Raw genomic sequence first — 21,478 nt, 5'->3', positions numbered from 1 at the left:
GGGTACCTATTGTACATATTTAGATAAGCTTTGACACAGAAATTGTATACCCACCTTGCCATGTCCCATCTTTGTTGTTCTCGAAATGTAGTTCTTTTTTTAATTACGGTTAATGGATTTTTTAGGTCTTGCTTCCGCTGTTTTCCAATAGATGTCTCTAGGGTCAAGCACCGGTCGATTAAATCGATTAAACCGTTTTATATCGATCTTGGACATTTTTGTCAACATTAAACCAACAAAATATTTGTAGAAATCTGTTTGCATCCCAAACTTATTCTCAACTGAAAATGTCACTTTTTGAGCCGAATTCTCGACATTTGCGGGAAATTTTGCTTTTCTTTTTTAATTCCAAGAAAAGTGCGGCTGAGGCCCATCGATATTTGTAACATCGACTTGTAGCCGTTTTTATAAAAAAAAATCTTAAATTTACAAAAAACGGCGGATTAAATATTGAAATATCTAACTCTCGGTGTGAATAATCCTTGCGCAACATATCGACTATCGTTGATGGTGACACCGAAAATCCAAACATAAAAACTTAAACATTATTTTCCCCCAATTTGATCCAAATATCTATCCAAAACTATGCCTACCTGTCATTTCAAATCCTCAAAAAGCTAGTATACCTTTGAAAAACTTAGTGATTTAATCGAGCGAAAATACAACTTCCTTTAATAGGGTTTTGAACAAACATTAACTGAGAGATAACTCTTTCAAATTTCAAAAAGAAATCAAAAGATTTCTCATAAAGCGTATAAAGCCACAGAAAGCGCGCAGTGCTAAGGTGGCAGCGTTTTTATTTTGAGGTTAGCGACAAAAGCCTTGCATATATTGATGCAAAACTATGATTACAAGGAATTGCTCATATTGCTCTGCATGCTTTGAGCATTGTCTATAATAATGCTGATAATGAATTTGAAATCGGAGCACGAATTATATCATTTTTGTGTTCCATTTGTGACTCAAATTTTACATCGGTATTGATGGCGAGTTGGCGCGTGGCTTTCTCCACATCTGTCCAATTCCCGGCGTTCACTGAAATTAAACTGACTTATGTCGTCAATTTTGGTATATACACGTACATATAATAAGAATGTAAGCTTAGTTCTTCATGTTATATTGTAAAAAAATATATACAATACATATAATGTATAGTTTTTTTCATATTAGTTAGTATTCAATTCTGAACCATTGAACCGAAACGAACCATGGTTTAGGCATGCTCACAAATCGGTTCTTGAACCGGTATACGTTTTTTCTTACGCTGCCGTTACACAGGAAAGAATATGCTTTCAAGTCGATCACACGAATTAATTGTCAAAATTGGCGTAAATCAATTATTGTTACAGAGCTGCCATCGTCAAGAAAACTGCTTCCATTTATCGCCAAAATGGATTCGTAAGTCTTTATTTTTAAATCACTATTTAAATACGTCGGGTGATTCATGTTCCACAAAATGCACTGTTTGCGTACAATTTCGTAAAAGGGAATAATTCACTTATTTCAACTTTATTCGTGATTAATTTTAAAATTTTGATAATTGTAATTAGAAAATTGGAGAACTCTATACTCACCTGATCATTTCTTTATCAACTTGAAACGCTTCTTATCTGAAAATATTGAAACAGCTGCACTGCATTGCTTATGAGCTTTAAAAATTCATAGATTTCACTGCACTGACGCATAACCGCTAGAATAAAAATTAAAATAACGGTAAAATTGTTCGATTATAAAAAAGTAATTTGATTAAAGGTGGCAACGTTTTTATTTTTAGGTTATATCGTAAATTTAAGCTTATCTTTAGCAAGAAATGCCTTGCTTAACACGTTGACTGCCAAGGCCATTTTCTGAAAACTGTCCAAAAATGACATTTTGATTTTTTCACATTATATTACTAAAAACTCTATTTCTAGATCATTGGTATCATCAAAAATCAAATATGATGTTTTTTAAGGAGAAAAAGGAGCTACGAGTTATGTCGTAGTTGGCGTCTGGGAAAGAACGCTACGAATTATCTCGTAGTAGGTGGGCACTTCTGTCCAGCCTGTCCAGAGAAGCCAGCCCTTTGTGTGGAAAATTGTTTTAAAAACTACCACAAACAATAATATATTGCTTTATTTATTGTATTTGAGTTAATTTTTCCATTATATTGAATGAATTTTTCCATAAAAATTGGTAGTTTTAGGTAGTACGAGATAACTCGTAGTTGGCTTCCTGGAAGGGAAATCATACTACGAGTTATCTCGTAGTTGGCAGTCAACGTGTTAAACTGATTCAAACGTGTTATAACTGTGATTTCGTTGTTAATGAATTTGAAATTGAAGCACAAATTATGCCATATATCGCGCTATATTTGTAATATAAATAGTTTTTTCACTGAAATTAAATCGATTTAAATCGACATATTTGGTAGGGTTCATGCGGTTTTTTCTAAGTGGTTCGAACCACATAACCATGGCTGTTAATAACACACAGCCACAAAAAATCGCTATAACCAAACCATTAGTAATGGCTTCATATAAAAGTCATTTCAGCTTATTTTATGAATTAATTGTAATGCTCTCTAAAGCAGAGAACGATTCCTTTTTGTATTGTTTTGAAAATAAGTTATGTTTCGATTCTCTGTGTTGAAGATGACTCATCAATGTTGATTGCAGTGCCTCATATTCAAAGAGAGTAATGAATACGTGATACTGCATCGAAACCCCTTTTGACGCAAACTGCACAGAAATTGAACTGTAGAGCAATGGTAAAAGCGTGTTTATCTTGCACTGTGCTCACCATCTCTCGTACGTGCGATGTTTTGCGCGATTTTAAAGAAAACTGTGTAATATCTTGAAAGTCAGATGATTTACGAATGCTTCTCTTTTTACGCATATGGCACTTTATTTGTTGGAATAATGAACGCAGAGCGATATAAAGGGGTCATAACGAGATTCCAGGACGACAACGCCATGTCAAGGCTCAAAATCAGTAAGTTTTTTTGTTACAACTAACTACTAACAATACTTAACCATTTTAGTAAGAAATAATTTGATAAAAATTATAATTTGTTTACAGGCGATGAAAATATTTGATGACCTTGACACCACATGGATTGACCAGAAAACTCTCCCAACTTGAATCTCAAATAATGATAGATGAATAAAACTAGATTTTATTTTTTTGCATTGCACAATAAAGATATGGGGAATATTTTATTATTTATTATAACATTCTAGTAATTAATAAGACTTTATTATATACATATGTATATATGTACAGTCAATAATGATTAGTGCTGCGATTTTTAGATGAAAAAATCAATCACTTAGAATTGAATTAAAATGATTATTATTATTTTTTTCATAGTGAAACTCTACTTATATCTCCAACCTGTCTCCAAATCATAATACGGATTCCTGGATGTACTTAGCCCAGCAGTTGCCCAAAAGTCCTTTAATTCACAACAAAATGTGTAACCACGACTAGCATCTCTAAAGGTGGCTGAATTCAAACCACGTATATTTCCACAAATATTTCTACAAAACTCCACTTCTCTACCAACAGTTGCGAATGGATTATTCAACGTGATAAAGACGACATCCATATTCCAATTAGGATTCATCACCACTTTATAGTACCATTTCGGCGCAACCAGCTTTCTAGTCTGATCCAAATAAATTGTAATCATCCTAGAGGTCTGTGGCATTGGCAACTCTAATGCACCAAAAGAACTGGTGAATGTCAATATATCGGTATTGATGGCGAGTTGGCGCGTGGCTTTCTCCACATCTGCCCAATTCCCGGCGTTCACCTGCTGCCACTCAGGAGCACAATTCGCAAAATAATAAGTGGCAAACTGTTCGTAACAGAAAGTGTAATCCCCACTCGGCGCAAGATGACCGCGAGACAAGAAGCTTCCTTTTTCTTTCAGATACGGTTGGTTGTCTCCAAAAAGTGTTTTGAAGCGTATTATTTCTTTACTGACTTTATAGTAATTGTTTGGTTGAAAGTTCATACCATCACTACTAAAAAAAGGAGTATTGCACACTCGTTTCATTCTAACTAAATATAAAAAGTAAAACGAAAAAAAACATATAATACATACATATAATATCAAGTATAATTTTTTTTTAACATACCATTTTCCAAATTGCTTTTAATAATATTACGTGAATAAACCGTATGCTGTGTGGCTTTATTAAAGCATATTGTAAGGATCTCGAGAAATTTGTTGTTGTACGTAAAGCCCACTTTGTAAAATTGGCCAGCACCGTTAGCACAAGATGTGCGTGTCTCTATTAGTTCAGAGCTTGGTACCGTTTTACATTCCATATCTCGTAGCCTATATTCTTTCCCTTTATGGCGAAATCTACCATTGTTGCAGGTCAATGTGACTGCTTGATTTAGATATTTATCTTTATTATACGGATCTTTAACTTTATTATCTTGACCAGCGCAAAACAGCGTTATACTCTTTCCATCTTCAATATTAGTTTCTTTATTATTAGGTTTGAATAACTCGTTATCCTTCAAAATAACTGGCGTTTGCTCCGGCACATCCTCCGGCACTCGAATTTTGCATGGGATTGCTTAAATTATAAAGATATTCGTTATTTGCCGAAATTATACAATCGTTGTTGGTATGTGTTATGAACATTCATTCAGTTCACCCGAAAAAAATGACATTCAAATATACATATTGGATTTTAGAGGAAAAAGTCAACCGTACGGACAAACACTTTTTTGTTAAGTATATAGGGGACATGAAACAACAATGTGATCATAACTCACACCTAGTACTATAATGATCAGGATGACGAGACGAGTTGAAATCCGGATGTCTGTCCGTCCGTCCTTGCAACGGATAATTTGAGTAAAAATTAAGATATCTTACGAAACTTGGTAGACATATTCTTCGGCGAAATCGGACCATTGCCACGCCCACAATATGGTGAAAACCGAAACCTATAAAGTTTCATAGCTAAGGCGTAAATAAACTTATGAAAGAGAAATTTGACACAAAGGAGCGCATTAGGGAGGGTCATATTTGGTTGTAATTTTTTTGGGAAAGAGGGGCCCTAAGGGAAATTTTTCACTGAAAATATCGGTAAATCTCTCAGATATACTAATGTAATTCAGAAGGAATCTTTTTCTTCAAATAGTATGTCTCCGTGCCAAAAAAGCTTTTCCGCGAGGCATTCTTCACAATTTAGAAAAAAGTTAAAATTTATATAAAATTACTTATGCAATAGTAATTTATAACTCACATAACATATGTCACAGCTAAACAAATAATAGAAGCAGATGGCTTTATAAATATTTCGCTCAGAGATAACGGTTCTTGTTAAGTATTCGCCTCATACTCCGATTAAAAAATTAAATTCCCTTTGGGGGGTAAAAAGGTGATGAAATAAGGAACATTTTAAGATATTTTCGAAAAAAATCGAAGGGGGCATAAGTTGTTAAAAATTCCAAAAAAATTTTTTTTTTCATTTTTTGCTATGAAATATTTATACGATATACAGTTTCAAAGTTTGAGAAATTCTGTACAAAAAGGTCACATGGTGTTTTAAAATCTGTTCATTAGTTTTAAAGTTATGGCGGTTCGAAAATTTTTTTACAAAAAACTTTGGCCCCTTATAATATGGCAACCCCGCGTTACACAGACCTAAAACCATATGTTTTATTTTAGATTTTACATGTACTATAAGATATATAATTGCCAAAGAAAATAAAGAACTTTTTTTTTAAGTGGCTTTTTTTTCCAGAGAATGTCCCATTACTAGGATAACTAAAATCATAATATTAATTATATTGGTGCTAGGAAAATATTGAACCGATTATAGGTACAGAAGTCCTCATATTAGGTGAGAATTCCACCATTTGTAGATTAGAGTCCCAGATACTATAGAGGCACTATTTGTGTGGGGTTTTATTCTGATAACTTAATTAGTGCTTGATTTGTTTATTATAAAGTTGAAAGAATTTGACATAGTGTTATACGAAAATAGGTCTAGACATATCATGAAACTATTTAACACCTGTCGAATTTATGCCTGCAATAACACTGTAAAATACTTTGGACCAAACTATGTATTTCTTTCCGGGAGATAAACTTGAACAAAAAGTTTTATAAACCATTGAATTAAGAGGAAAATGTAGATTGTATCCATATTTTGGATTGTTTAGTAGTTATATTCTGTAATTATTCACATTTTTTAAAGCCCTTTTTTCGAACATCGAATCCAAATATTTCGATATTGAAGGCTAACTTCGAAAATCGGAAAATTCAATTCTTTTACTTAAGACTCAATTTCCTGGAAAAAATTAGTTTAGTCCAATACACAGAAAAAAAGACGATTTCACCGTATAGTGTAATAATACTACTCTTTAATATGTAAAATATTTACCGTAAACACTACTGAGCACCAAATAATATGGCAACAATTGCCACAATTTTAACATTTCTCGAATTTCAAATTGCACTACGATTCACAGTGACCACTAAATAGAAACTAACTAAAATTTGCATAATTTTCTGCATTTATATAGCAAAATTGGAACTTAGAGTACATAGATAAGCGATGGTAAACAATGTTATACCCGCGTTGTTATATCCAAGCTCATCTTTGTTAGACTCGAGGCATAATTGTTCAGTTCAATAACGGTTAACGGATTTTGATAAATATCTATACTAACGGCGTGCGTAAAGCTTATGCAACATATCGAATATCGTTGAGGGTGCCACCGATATTGTAATCAAAACCTTGAATCTAATTTTCGTCCAATATTACCCTCTGTCAGTAGTTAAAAAACCGCTTCCTGAAATAACTGTACGAATTTTATATGTATTTGCCATTACAAACTTAAAAATGTAAAATATTGAATTTGTTTTAAAATAACATTAAGATATATAATATTTAAGTGCCGATAACTTACGAGTGTGTTTAGTATAAAATTCTATCCGAACTTAGTCCTTCCTTACCTTTTTCAATTGAAATATATTATCTACATTTATAGTTTATATACTAGGAAATTTGGTAAAAAATTTACGCCCACTTGTTGCAAATCATGTAAATGTAATTATAATCGTAATTAAGAGTATGGTATTCTCTTACACTTTATATACATTTTCAGATATACCGATATTTCAAAAGAGACTATTATAGTTTTGTTCGCATAACGGTTGTTTGTAAGTCATAAAGCTAAACAAGTTAGATATAGGGTTATACATATCATAATGATTAGGATGACGAGACGAGTTGAAATCCGGATGTTTGTCCATCCGCCCGCCCGTCCAATTACGATATCTTGACGAAACTTAGTACAAATGTTCCCTGGAACTGTGGAAGGGTTGCTACGCGAAAGCCAACCACTGTCACGCCCACAAAATGGCGAAAACCGAAGACTATAAAGTGTCATAACTAAGCCATAAATAAAAAAAAGTCAAATTTGATACATAGGATCGCACTAATGAAGGCGCCCCCTACAAAGCTTTTTGTACATATGTATCTCAAAAACTACTAAAGCTATAACAACCAAACTCTATAGAGTCGTTTCATTTGGACATTTCCTTAAACAGTATGAAAATGGAGGAAATCGGATAATAACTACGCCCAGCTTCCCCCAGTAAGGAAAAACACCAGAAAATTTAAATTTCATAATAAAGATGATAGGAGCTGCACTTAAATTGGTATACAAAATTTTAAATGGGTTTGGCTCCGCCCACTTGTGGGTCAAAAACTATACCTCCGAAACTACTTGACCAATTTCTTGAAATTCGGTTCGTAATATTTCCCTGGCATTCCGATGATATGTTGTGAAATTAAGCCAAATCGGTTCACAATACTACTTCTTATACTGTGAACTGTGAAGTCCATCTGAATCGTTTACTTTACAATATATAAAGTAAGCAGTAGTAAAGATATCGGAACAATACTTTGCACAAATACGCCAAAATCGGACCATAAGTTTTCAAGGCCCCATTTGGAACATGAAGGACCTCTAATAATTTTTTACCGAAAATATAGGTAATTCTCTCATATATTTTGAAGAAATGTTGAGGGAATCTTTGTCTTCCAATAATATGTCTCCGTGCCAAAAATCGGGTCATAACTTACCCTAGCTCCCATATATTACATCTAAAATTAGGGTCTCCAGATTTTATGGACTTTATAACATATATATGATGAATAGTCGGTCGAATTGTGTGTTATTTATTTACGGATTTATCTGATATTGGTGTTGAAAAGTTCGTGGAGATCTAGGGAAGGTTGAAAATTCAATTACTTTCCGGGAAACCCCTAAACCCAGGTACAAGGTCAAATTATTTTAAAGAACCAAAGCAATTAGTACGTCTTAGGAATTCTCATTTCACAAAAGGGTAAAAATAAAGTTCGAAAAGGAAAAATTTAAATGAAACTTTCTAGAGGTATGTGTTCCGGAAAATTTAAATGGTTATAGACGACACCGGTAGGTAAGGGAATCAAGATTTGAAAACTTCAGTGAAAATTAATGTAACGATCCGGAAATTATTTCGCAAAAATTATTTCAATGGTGATGCGAAATTCAAAACCACTATGAACGGACTGCCATAAACTATTTCGTTTGAAATATGCGAAAATTTGAAAAATTTCACAGTAGAACCCTACATTGACGAGAAAACCCTACAGTTGGAGCAAAATTATGTAATCCGATGGAAAAAAATTAATGAAAATTATTTCTAATTGACATCAATTGAATTGATTAAAGAGAGGAATAAAAAACTATTTGACAGGCACATAATGCTCACATTAAAAGTTTGAGGTTTGGTGAAGGTCCGGTTTGCCTAACTCTAGAAAACTTGGGAAGGTCGGTGAAATATAAATGCTGTCACCATGTCAGCATATTGGAATATGGGTTAAAAGCTTTAACTTACTTCAAAACGATAACGACCCTAAAAATTTTCGAAGTACGTATTCACATTTTATACAAGACCGTGATCAATTAGTTGAGTTACTGTATATATAAGTATAAGAACATACATACATATATAAACTAATTGCTGTTCGTTAGTTTCGATAAAAGTCGAGAGCAGCTAAACTTCTGTGTGTACATCATCAAATAACTATTAAAATTGAACAATGGGCGTGATACATTCCCCTTTTGCTTCAAATACCATATCTCAGCAACTGCTCGATAAATTTAAAATAAAATTGTATACATTACTAGCTATTACCCTGTGCGCTTCGCTACACCTAAATCGATTAAAACTCTTAAGGATTTTTACTTTGTGTTTTATTTATTGTTGTAAAACTGTTACTTATTTATAAAACATTTATAAAACATATTGGTATACAACATTTTTGGTTTTTCCACCTGGCGCGTAAATGAATAAGCACCTTGGTGTTCCCACTCTCGAGCATGCGACGAACAATTGGCCGTGGGAGAAGCACGGTTCTTCCAAATTGACGCCGCACACTTGAAACGTTTGCCCTTGCGATTTGTTGATGGTCATCGCAAAGGCAAGACGTACTGGGAACTGCAAGCGCTTAAATTTAACGGCATGTCCGTTGGAATCATGGGAATGCGTGGTAAGAGTACAACTTCACCTGCTGCCTTGCTATTTAGTATTGTTGCTTCAATCAAATTTGGCCACAATTTTTTGACTGAAAGTCTTGTGCCATTACACAAAGTCGGTGGCTTCAGATTTCGTAGAAGTATAATGGGTGAACCGACTTTCAGGACCAAACTATGCGGTGCCACACCGGGGGGATCCAAAGAATTCAAGAATTCAGTTGGATAATTGACTATTTCATCTTGATTCAAAACGCTATCAATCGATGTATATGTTGTAGCTTCTCCTGGCAGTTTTTCTTGAATGGCAAAATTGATTTCGTTGACGTGTACATTTTTCGGTGCCAATATTGCGCGTTCACTTAAATAATCATGGCGTTGATAGTGTTGAACAATATTCGGAAATACACTTTCAATCAATTCTTCTTTCGATTGTAAAAGTGTACAAAAGTTGTTCGGCAATGTGTTCAAACCGGTATCATCGATTGGTATTTTGCCTTCGCCAATGTCCAACAACTGCTTCGAAAACCCCGCTGCGGATCGATCGTTTTGCAATTGGACTCGCATGTTGATGGTAAAAGTCCGCCTTTGAACATGTCTCCACAAAACTGACGATTTTAAACATGCGTTTATTTCGTCGGCAGGAGTTGATCGAGGAATGACTGGCAAAGTTTGCCGAGAATCGCCAGATAATAAGACTAATGCTCCGCGAAAAAGTTGTTGCTTTTGGCGTAAATCATGCATTGTTCTATTGAAAGCTTCTAATGACTTTTTGTTAGCCATTGGGCACTCATCCCCTAGAACTATTCCAGCTCCTCGCAAAACTTTTGTCATTGCTGAATTCCTCGATATGTTGCACGTTGCTGTTTCAACGACTTGAATGTTCAACGGTAATTTCAACGTAGAATGTGCTGTTCGGCCGCCATCAAGTAGAATAGCAGCGATGCCTGACGAAGCAATTGCCAGCGCAATTTTCTGCTGTGACCGTATAGTACCAAGAATCAAAGAGAATCAGAAACGTTTTCCCTGTACCACCGCGCGCATCCAGAAAGTAGAATCCACCGGCGTTATTGTCAACCGCTCGTATAATCTTATCATCAGCATTTTTCTGCTGAATATTCAATTTGGTAATGTTAGCTTGTATGAAAGCACGCAATTCATTGCAATCGTATTGTTGTTCACGTTGAAGCTCATGGTCATGGTCTTAGTACTTATTCCACAGTTCTTGCGGATTTGACGGAAGGCTTGTAGATATTATTATGGCGAATAGTACGTGTATTTGTTTTGGATGAGATGTGAAGGATGCATCATGAAGTCGCACACAACTGACCGTCAACAGTTTTCAAATCATCAAACGATCTTGGTTCGCGCACGTTGACTAATAGCAGACGCAAATAGAAACATTCGGCGTTGTTCGGATGGATGGTTTAAATTCGTCCTATGGCATCGGTTTTACGGACATTTGGATAACCGTCAACACGCTAACCCTTGCTTTCGTCGTTGAAATGTTTTCGGTGATGGATTCCAAGTGTGGTATTTCGGAATATAGCAATGTTCTTGCAAATATTTTTTTTTTTTTTTGCAAAACGTGCAATGATACACGCATTAAATTTCTTATGTGCACCCTCCACACAGACCCCTATCACCCCTGAAAATTTCATTGAAATCGGGTAAGCCGTCTAGGAGGAGTATGCGAACAGGAAGTTTTGCCACTTAATTTTATATATATAGATATTTTATTAACATCCTGATGTTATATACTGAAAAAGTTTACAACCACGACTACTTCACATATAACACAATTTTGAATTTCATCTGATTAGATCAGTTTACAAGATTTAAATCAGGAAGCAAAAGAGATATGGGAATAAACTTTGTATATATGATACTATGCTCGTTTAAAAATGTTGACATCGGATTATAACCTTTCATGACCACCTAATTTATGGATAAATTTGCGAGGGTATAAAATGTTCAGTTATACTCGAACTTAGCCTTTCCTTATTTGTTTTTGTATTATATTGAAGATTTTAATTTAGATAGTATTTAGATGGTTAAGATGATCCGGTTTAGGTCAAATATGCACCGTTGCTATTTTGAAGGTAATTTCATAGAAACTCTCGTTGCTATTGGTAAACAGTTGGGACAATCGATTTTCACAAGCCTCTCTTGACGAGAACTTTTCACGAGCAAAATCATACGACAAAGGCAGTAAAAGGTAATCAATTGGTGCCAGGACAAAACTTTAAGATTGATGCGTAAGAGCCCCCCAACTAAGCGCCCGGAGCTTTTGACGAGATACTATCGATGTGTGTGGCCCTGCGTTGTCCTCATGGCACAAAATTCACCTACTGTTGATTCTATTGTCGACAAGTTTGACTGTAGTTGATGATGATCTGTTAATTCCACCAAACAAATTACAATCCTAGGCGTCAATACTTGTTTGGTGTCCGTTTGCGACAGTTCATTGCGATTCAATCACGACCGTTTTACCTTGACGTTGTCGTAAGTGAAACACTTTTCACTACCATCCGTTTCAGAAATAGATCGGTTCGACCCATGAGCCCATACATCAATAATTACTAAAGCCATCTATTGGAAAAATAATGGGTTGCTCTATATAAAACCTAATATGTATTTAAAAAACAAGAACTAATTTCAAATATATATTTTTTTAATAAAGACACGTATAATACACATGCCTCAAGTTAATTCTTATAACTCCAGCCCTCGGGAAGTTCATAATATGGAGTTTCATCATTCATGATGGATGACCAAAAATCATTCAACTCGCAACAAAATGTGTAACCACGACTAGCATCCCCATAGAAGCTGGAATCCAAACCATACTTTCCACAAATATTGTTACAAAACTCCACTTCTTTACCGACAGTTGCGAATGGATTATTCAGCGTGACAAAGACGATATCAATGGGCAAATTAGGATGCATCACCACTTTATAGTACCATTTTGGCGCAGAAATGATTTCTGTTTTATCCAAATAAATTTCACTCAACTGTTTATTCGCCGGATTTGGCAACTCCAACACATCCAAAGTGCTGGTGAAGGTCAATAAATCAGAGCCGAATGAAGAGGCGAGTTTGCGCGCGGCATTCTCCACGCGTACCCAATTGCCGGCGTTCACAACCTGCCACTCGGGAGCACAATTAGCATAATAGTAAGTGGCTAACTGTTCGTAACTGAAGACGAAATCCGCATCCGGTGCCAGGTGACCACGCGCCAAGAAGCTGTTGCTATTTATATAAGTTTGATCAGTGCCGAAAAGTGCTTCGAAACGCGTACGTTGATTTTTGTTCGTGTAGAAATTATTAGTTGCAGTGGTGGTGAAACGCATGCCATCCGCACGGAAGGAACGACGGGTGCTATCGTTGATTTTAACTGTAAATAATCAAAAATATTTAATTGAAAACATTCGTACGGTGCGCAACTTACAATTCTGCGCTGCGCCATTAACGATGCTACGCGAATAAAGCGCATGTTCGTTTTCGCTATCGTAACAAATCGTGAATACGCTGAGGAAAACATCGTTCACCTGAAAGCCGACTTCGTAGAAAACACCAGCGCCTTCGGCACATGCGTTCTGTGTTACCAACAGCTCAGAGGTGGGTATACGTGTACATTGTAAATCTTTAAGCGCGTATGCCTTTTTCTTCTCCTGACTGTAGAATTTACCTCCTTGGCATTTTAGTGTGGCTGTTTGTTGGCTCAAAGCAACCACTCGATTGCCGTTACCGGCGCAATGCAAAGTAATCTCGTCATTCTCCTGCACTTCGGTTACCTCATTAAGTGGATGGAATAGTTCTTCTCCTAACACGATAACCGGCTGTGGGTCCGGTAAATCGGTTGGTATTGTAATCGTACATGCATTAGCTGGAAGTTAAGTGTAAATTTTTTGATTAGTTTAAATGTTAATAAAAAATTTTAATCGAACTGTACGTGAATGGTTAGAAGTAACACTACACGAAATCGCCTTTACCAAAGTTCAAACATTTTAAATGGTCTGTTTCCTTCATTGGGATGGACCTAAACCCCTGCACAGCGAGAAGTTGCCAGCAGTAACAAAAGGATTGATAGAGTTTGAAAGGCTGTGAACGAATCGGAGCCTGTGGATATTATTATATAACAACATGAAGGCTATCAAAAAATACTTTGATCGATTTCTGTTCATTTTCCCCATGTTCGACTCAGGGAACTATAAAGTTTCGTTATCAACAGCTCCAATTGTAATTGTGGCTTAGTAAATCTTGTGGTTCCAGAACCTCAAATATCTTTCATCGACTCTTGGAAACTTCACGTGTCCTTTTGGAACTCATAGAATAACAGGTCAACTAGTATTTTCTTGTCTAATTAGATTAACAACGGATTCATTGTTACAAGAACTGAGCCTCAATACCTCTAATATATCTCTCAAATATTTGGAGACTTGACTGGAATTCGTGTGATTATTAAGTTAAACACGTTTTTTCTTGCCTAAAATATATTGATTGTCGCACGATTTTTTCGCAAAGTCATTAGTACAAATCAATGGAAGTTATCTAATCAAATAAGTAGTCTCAGTAAAGCTTAAAGTACATCATCAACAATTACCAAACCCCTATTCAGATTTACCGAAAACACTGCCGAACGCCAATAACAGTTCAAGTTTCAGCCACAGTTTAAACATATCTCTTATTAACAATTAATCAACTGCCCAGAGTTATGACTTAATTACTATTAACTAAGTTGTTATAATTTTCAGCGCTTTTATATAAAAATCTCTTATTGATTAACCCTCTAACCGGTAGAATAACCTTGAATTTCTCCTGAGGCGAAAGCATTGAAATAACGGGTGATTTTTTTGAGGTTAGGATTTTCATGCATTAGTATTTGACAGATCACGTGGGATTTCAGACATGGTGTCAAAGAGAAAAATGCTCAGTATGCTTTGACATTTCATCATGAATAGACTTACTAACGAGCAACGCTTGCAAATCATTGAATTTTATTACCAAAATCAGTGTTCGGTGTTCCGCTTTTTTATCGACAAATTTTGTTCAGCGATGAGGCTCATTTCTGGTTGAATGGCTACGTAAATAAGCAAAATTGCCGCATTTGGGGTGAAGAGCAACCAGAAGCCGTTCAAGAACTGCCCATGCATCCCGAAAAATGCACTGTTTGGTGTGGTTTGTACGCTGGTGGAATCATTGGACCGTATTTTTTCAAAGATGCTGTTGGACGCAACGTTACGGTGAATGGCGATCGCTATCGTTCGATGCTAACAAACTTTTTGTTGCCAAAAATGGAAGAACTGAACTTGGTTGACATGTGGTTTCAACAAGATGGCGCTACATGCCACACAGCTCGCGATTCTATGGCCATTTTGAGGGAAAACTTCGGAGAACAATTCATCTCAAGAAATGGACCCGTAAGTTGGCCACCAAGATCATGCGATTTAACGCCTTTAGACTATTTTTTGTGGGGCTACGTCAAGTCTAAAGTCTACAGAAATAAGCCAGCAACTATTCCAGCTTTGGAAGACAACATTTCCGAAGAAATTCGGGCTATTCCGGCCGAAATGCTCGAAAAAGTTGCCCAAAATTGGACTTTCCGAATGGACCACCTAAGACGCAGCCGCGGTCAACATTTAAATGAAATTATCTTCAAAAAGTAAATGTCATGAACCAATCTAACGTTTCAAATAAAGAACCGATGAGATTTTGCAAATTTTATGCGTTTTTTTTTTTTAAAAAAAGTTATCAAGCTCTTAAAAAATCACCCTTTAGAAAAATAAGCTCTTGGAGGTCAAAAGAAAAACGTAAGAGTCTGGACATCAGAGTTTAATAAACATTTTTTCAGTATCAATGACGTCAGCATTAATTAGCAAATATATTTTATTCAGGAAGATTAAAGGTGCCAAATGACGTCAAAATTTTTCAGGAAACATCGGTATATTATTTTCCTTAGAGTCTTCGGGTCATTAATAAGTCAACGGTGTTTGTAAAACATATAATTTTAGTATCTCTCGGTAATCATTTTGTTGTTTTTTTATTCATCGAGAGATGACAAAATTGCATTTATATTGCATAACAAATTTACTATTTTGCAAATTTACTTTACTATTTACTTAACTTTGCACTAACCTCAAATATGTATATAAAATCGGTAAAGCGATTCCTGCAGGCATTACTGTTTAACTTTGTCAGTTAGAGGGTTAATATTAAATAACTTTGTGAACATACTATTTACAATTTTGTTTGTATAAAATTAAAAATAAACGGTATTTAACTACTTAGTACTTCGTTTAAGCTCTAAGCTCCATTTAATTATATTGCGTATACGCCACGGCACACCTAAACAAACAGCAGATAACAAATTGACATAGTATGCATGTATTGTAATAGTCAAGTGTTTTTTGCGAAGTATAATAGAAACACTTTTTACTAAAACAAATGAAATTTAAACTATAATTATTCATTTATTTACACCGCGCGAGCGACTACTAGCAAATAACACACAACACAATTGTGGAGAAAGTATTTAACGTAGCGCACAAATGCAATGCAGTCAATCAAGCGATCAACGGTTTTTGCTTACCCGCGCAACATGTTACCCAAAGTATAATTGTTTTGTTCACCTAAAGCTTATAATCAAAATAGATTTTTGTATTTGAAATTGATCGTAATGGTGAGACGAATTAACCTTCATGAGGACTTTAGAAAATTTGCGGTTGATATATTTGATTTAGAATCCACAATGGTACTAATGAATTTGGGATCATATATTTGGGAATATTGCTTTTCGTACTATAGTACCGTAATTACTATAGTACCGTATAGTAATCACAGAAAGTGTAGCGCACGCCTGTTTACTAATAAAACCACAGTGAATTAAGTATTAATCGAAGATATTTCATTGAGGAGTTCGTATCAAAAACAGGACAATAAATTATGCCAAGCCTTGTAACAATGGATACGCAAGAGCCCTCATGGAAAATGCTATCATCAAGAGATGTCATGTGATGAACACTATACACAAGTATTGAAAGAAACCGTGTTCCGATAATGATTGGACTGACTTTGACGACACTGAAATCTTCGCATTTATTGCTTTACTTTTGCTAGCTGAAGTATCTGGGTCTAATATTAAAAGTAGCTTTGATTCCCTTAAGGGGTTACATCGGTTTTGTCGCGTAAAAAATGGCCTATTTTCAATATATTTTTTTCATTTAAAAAATTATTTATTTAATTTAAACTTTTTTCTATCTTATAGACACCTCAGTCAAATAATTACATGTGCATTAATTTTTTGCAAAAAAAATTAAAGATTACAAAATTGTAAAATATTTCTGAGTATGCAACAAACCTGCATTATGCATAGAATATAAATAAGAAATTTCAAAATATTGAAGTTTAGGCTAATAGTAAATATTTATATGTGCATTTTACTATTTTTACCAGTAAAGCCTATTCATTTGAGTTTAACTGAAAGAAATGTTTATTTTAATAGTCAGTAGAATTGTCCTTATATTTTAAAACTAAATTAAGCCGCTTAATCAGAGAATTAACTTCTGACTGTAGAATAGTTTTGTAAATATTGGCAAATTCTTGCTTTATGGCTAATTTAAGGTGATGTACTGTCTCAAACTGCTTTCCGTTTTGGAAAACAGGAGCAGAGAGGTTCCCCCAGAGATACTAAATAGGATTTAGGTTCGAACTCAATGCTGCACATTGTAATAAGGGAATTTTCCGGTCGTTAAAGATGTTCTTCGTATGGATTGAAGCGTTATCCTTACGATATGTCCAGTTATATGCCATAAGTATTGCCGGCAAATTTTATTAAGACGCTGTCCAAAACGTCAACATTGATATTAGCATTCATTTGAGTGAATATAAAACATGTAGATAGCTTTCCACAGCAGCAAAATGCAGCCTATGAAATCAAGGTACCGCTTCCAAAACATCGCTTGTAGTAGGACCGTCGTTCCTGCGAATCTCTCCAATATTTCTTGCAATGACCTGTGCCGACCAAATTTAATTTTTTTTTTCGTCACTAAAGACTATATTCTATCACTCATAGACCCCAGAATTGGTATTTATTTGCAAACCTCAAATGTGCTTTATTGTGTCTTTCTTTAACGTTGGTTTGGGTGCCATGGAGGTGTGTTTCAGAAACTGATTTTTATGTATAATTTTAAAAATTATATTTATTGCGATTTTCTGTCTTAACTAGGTCCATATTTGATCGCTGCATATCAAGTCCACAACTACTAGCCGTCGAATCATCCTTTCGCACCGCTCATCAATGTTGTTTTTCGTCCGCTGCGTTGCACTATACCATAAATAGTGGGGTTTTTGAGAAATTTTGAGATACAGTTCCGATGTCGCTTTGGTCTAGAGCCATTTTGGAACCGCTTTCATGCATTCCTATGATTATTACTTGTTCCTCGACTGATAAACTAGTACCACGAGGCATTTTAGGCTTAAAGTTAAATAAATGTAATAAATTTTTTAATAATTCATTAAGTTAATGCACCTACAATAATTTTGAAAACAAATTTTAGCAAAAAAAGTTTTTGCTGCGGCACTATCAGTAAGAAAGATCCGCTAAACTGATTTTGTACATATAAATATTTACTATGCAATACCCAATTCACAAGCGCATTCTTAATCTAACAGTACAATGAACGTGAAAAGTATGAAACAATTTTCGTTGCATAGTAACGGTAACATATCACCCTTTTATTCCACATTTACCGAAATCCAAAAAATAACAGTGAATAAGAAGTATAAACAAAAGCAGAAATGCACATATAATTATTTGACTGGGGTACATATTTAAGGAATAATTTCTGAAATTTAAAAAAAAAAGTAAAATTGCTCCATTGCGACGTCATTTCCGGTGACCCCTCGGAAAAAAGGGGCGTCAGCATAACTCCTGACAGGATCATCCAAAAAAAACAAAAATAAGTGTTTTAGGTAAGACTATAATCTCGTGCTTGAAAGTGAAAATTGGAATTTTGGCAGACATTTTTCCAAAAAAATAAAAATTTCCTTGACATTTTATTTTTGTTTTTTTTTTTAATAGTTGTAATTGAAAAAAAAATAAAATTCTTCGTTCAAAATTCTTCTTCGAACGCCTGTTCAAAATTTCATCAAGATCGGTTAAGAAGTTTTCGAGAAAATTTGACAACCGACTTTGAAAACACGGTTCCGAGAAAAACGCGTTTAAAGTTTTGAGTAACAATAGTACTTAGCGCACACCTTCCAAAGGCTGTATCTCCGAAACTATTATTCGGATCCACTTGAAAATTTAGGACAATATTCTTGAGATGTTGTAGAAATTAATAAGACAAAAAACAAAATCCATGAAACCCATGTAACCCATGTAACCCATGTAACCCCTTAACTAGTTAGACCTATATTTAGAGCAATCATATGTTTGATAAGTTTGAATCTGATATCAAGAGGAATAAGGTTTGATAATGAAGCCAACGACGTTTGTTAGACAAGTTTGCATCGATTCCTGATTTGCGAAATCCGTGGTTCAAGATGCACCAATCAATCAGTTAGTGGCATTTAGAAGAATATCCCCATTCCGACAATATTTTCCAACAAAACTAAAAATATATGGGGCCATATATTCAATCCTTCGTAATTTAGAAAAGTAAATCACTTAAGTAGAAATCATTCGCAAAGCTAAGCATGAGTATAATGTTTTTATTTTATTTGGTATAAAATAACAAAAAACATTACCAAGAGCTCAATTTTCCTATGAACTCACAAGCTTTATTTCTTAATTGACCTATGTATATATAATATGCAAAATTATGTCCTTTTCTGTTCTGTTCTTCTGTCATTCTGGTCAGCCTGTGTATTGAAAATATTTCGTAAAATTGAAATATCTTCATGAAATCTCGTGTTCTGAATGTGATTGCCATATAGAATTAATTCAACTAACTTCATAATAAATTTTCGTATACTATTTTTTTCTCATTTCGAATAGGTTTGCCTTCAAATAAACTCAAACTATTAACATATTTATTTGCGATTTACGGTAAAGCTGCACCACTGTCTAGTACCTGGAATTACTAGTATACCAGATTACTATGATATAATAAGATTTTATTCTTTAGTTGACCTTCGGATGGCTGAACCTAACGATCATCATCTCAAGCTGTTATAGATATTTATAATCGGTTCATGTGCCGAACTTGTTTTAAACTATTTTATTTGTTACAACATGCAATGGAGTATAGTTTCGATAGGAAGCTGCGTTAGGTATAAAACTGTTCGTTTCCGCACGAACTGTGCGCTCTTCATAAATACTATGTCTTACTTTTGCTAACCAGGTTTGCTGTAATTGCTTAATGCTTTGTTATTGTAACACAAGTTTCCATTAAAGTTAATGTTCAACTTTTTACAATGTAAAAAAAACAACAACAGTTAATCCATATTGTATTACAAAAACAATGGAAACAAAGAGAGAATACTTGTTAACAATTAAGACGTCGTTTTATGAGACGAATTCCAATTTCAGATAATGTTGTATTATTTTGAAATGGATGAATGGCCGGCTAGACTGAAAAAATCGCATCGTTTTAAATAAAAGCAGGTTCTGGATAAAATTTCGATTATGATGCTAATTTTCGATAATATATTTGTTACACAGTTTGTCTTTTGTTTCAAAGTAGGCGATGTTTCAGGCTCAGCGATAATTATCATTAACATCTTCATTATCACTAAATTTCTTGCCCGCGAACATTTTCTTCAGGTTGAAGAACAGAAACACTGACATACTAATCTCATCATTTTCAGTAATTTGTGACAGATGCATTTCCAGTTTCCTATGTTTTGTCTTTCAAACGTTGGCATTTATGGTTTTCCACTTTCAAGATAGTCGATGATAATTGAAAGATATGCATCACAAAATTTAGACTGCATAACTTTGTCAGCGGAGACTCGAACTGCTTATCGAATGGACATCGCGTTGATAATAATGATAATGCCATGTTTCATCCGCCGTTGCCTATGATCTCAATACAGATATCAAATAATATCCTCAGAGGATCACCTATTTAATCTTCACATTAGGTTATCCAACATCATGATGCACATTTGCTGATGTTTTCATTCATAGCACCATTTTTTTTTGAATGTTTGCTCACCTTGATGCTGTGACCAGTTTACACGCATCAAACTCACATATTAACCGATATACATAAGTTTTACGTTCATCGGAACTCTGAAATTCCTTATATCAGGTGATCCACATGAAGGTACTTTTTTCAATAGCCCTTTTGACTGATCACGCGTGAGTCGTGTTAAGCTGTCATATTGTTTTGGTTCAGTATTTTTTAGCATTTCCACTCCATCACGCAGTGAACAAAATATATCAGCCGTAGCTGAGAGTGTACACGAAGACCGAGGAGAGTCGATTCGGCGCCGTTCGCAGTAACTCGGACCGACGTATGGAATGACTTGGCGCATTTTATGTCGAGATCTTAAATTGAAAGCATACAAAATACAGCGTGTGCAAGAACTAAAGCCGCTCGATCTTCCCAAGTGACATCGCTTCGCAATATAGGCTCTTGAAAAGTTCCAAAAAGATACGTCGTTTTCGAGCCAAATTCAGTTCAGCGATGACGTCCATTTCTGACTCAATGGATATGTAAACAAGCAAAATTTCCGCATTTGGTACGAAAAGCAACCTGAAGAGATTCAAAAGCCATTTCATCCAGAAAAAAGGTTTATTTTCGTTTGTGGGCCGGTGGAATAATCGGTCCATATTTCTTCAAAAATGATGGCGGTGAGAACGTAACGACGGCGATCGCGATGATAACTGACTATTTGATGCCTGAATTTGAAGTTCGTGATCTCAGCGACTTTTGGTTTCAACAAGTCGACACCACTTCCCACACATCGCATCAATCAATGAATG

At 34.9% G+C, this 21,478-nt stretch overlaps 2 protein-coding genes across 2 annotated transcripts; both read right to left on the bottom strand.

The window, feature by feature from the left end:
• Nucleotides 1–3,153: 3,153 nt before the first annotated feature.
• On the bottom strand, nucleotides 3,154–6,539 carry LOC128919796 (uncharacterized). Its single transcript, XM_054235017.1, has 3 exons — nucleotides 6,396–6,539; nucleotides 4,125–4,574; nucleotides 3,154–4,047 (listed from the first exon to the last, which is right to left on the bottom strand). The coding sequence occupies exons 1-3, from the start codon at nucleotides 6,448–6,450 to the stop codon at nucleotides 3,359–3,361; spliced, it is 1,194 nt and encodes a 397-aa protein (XP_054090992.1). The 5' UTR covers nucleotides 6,451–6,539; the 3' UTR covers nucleotides 3,154–3,358.
• A 5,654-nt stretch (nucleotides 6,540–12,193) lies between these two features.
• On the bottom strand, nucleotides 12,194–14,309 carry LOC105215113 (uncharacterized). The gene is made up of 3 exons (XM_011188882.3): nucleotides 14,171–14,309; nucleotides 12,995–13,432; nucleotides 12,194–12,940 (listed from the first exon to the last, which is right to left on the bottom strand). Exons 1-3 carry the CDS (start codon nucleotides 14,223–14,225, stop codon nucleotides 12,249–12,251), a joined length of 1,185 nt encoding a protein of 394 aa, XP_011187184.2. The 5' UTR covers nucleotides 14,226–14,309; the 3' UTR covers nucleotides 12,194–12,248.
• Nucleotides 14,310–21,478: the final 7,169 nt, after the last annotated feature.

This window comes from Zeugodacus cucurbitae, chromosome 6 (assembly GCF_028554725.1).
Source record: "Zeugodacus cucurbitae isolate PBARC_wt_2022May chromosome 6, idZeuCucr1.2, whole genome shotgun sequence".
In the NCBI taxonomy this organism is placed as follows: domain Eukaryota; kingdom Metazoa; phylum Arthropoda; class Insecta; order Diptera; family Tephritidae; genus Zeugodacus; species Zeugodacus cucurbitae.
Note: the sequence above shows the minus strand (reverse complement) of the source record. Positions and strands in the feature narration are given on the sequence as shown.

Excerpts from the sequence above, each read along its gene's own strand:
- LOC128919796 (XM_054235017.1), bottom strand. The coding sequence starts at position 6,450 with ATGTTAAAATTGTGGCAATTGTTGCCATATTATTTGGTGCTCAGTAGT. Across the intron at positions 4,575-6,395 it reads GGTGCTCAGTAGTGTTTACG|CAATCCCATGCAAAATTCGA; the intron begins GTAAATATTTTA and ends TTATAATTTAAG. Across the intron at positions 4,048-4,124 it reads TAAAAGCAATTTGGAAAATG|TTAGAATGAAACGAGTGTGC; the intron begins GTATGTTAAAAA and ends TTTTATATTTAG.
- LOC105215113 (XM_011188882.3), bottom strand. The coding sequence starts at position 14,225 with ATGTTTAAACTGTGGCTGAAACTTGAACTGTTATTGGCGTTCGGCAGT. Across the intron at positions 13,433-14,170 it reads GGCGTTCGGCAGTGTTTTCG|CTAATGCATGTACGATTACA; the intron begins GTAAATCTGAAT and ends CTTAACTTCCAG. Across the intron at positions 12,941-12,994 it reads TAATGGCGCAGCGCAGAATT|TTAAAATCAACGATAGCACC; the intron begins GTAAGTTGCGCA and ends GATTATTTACAG.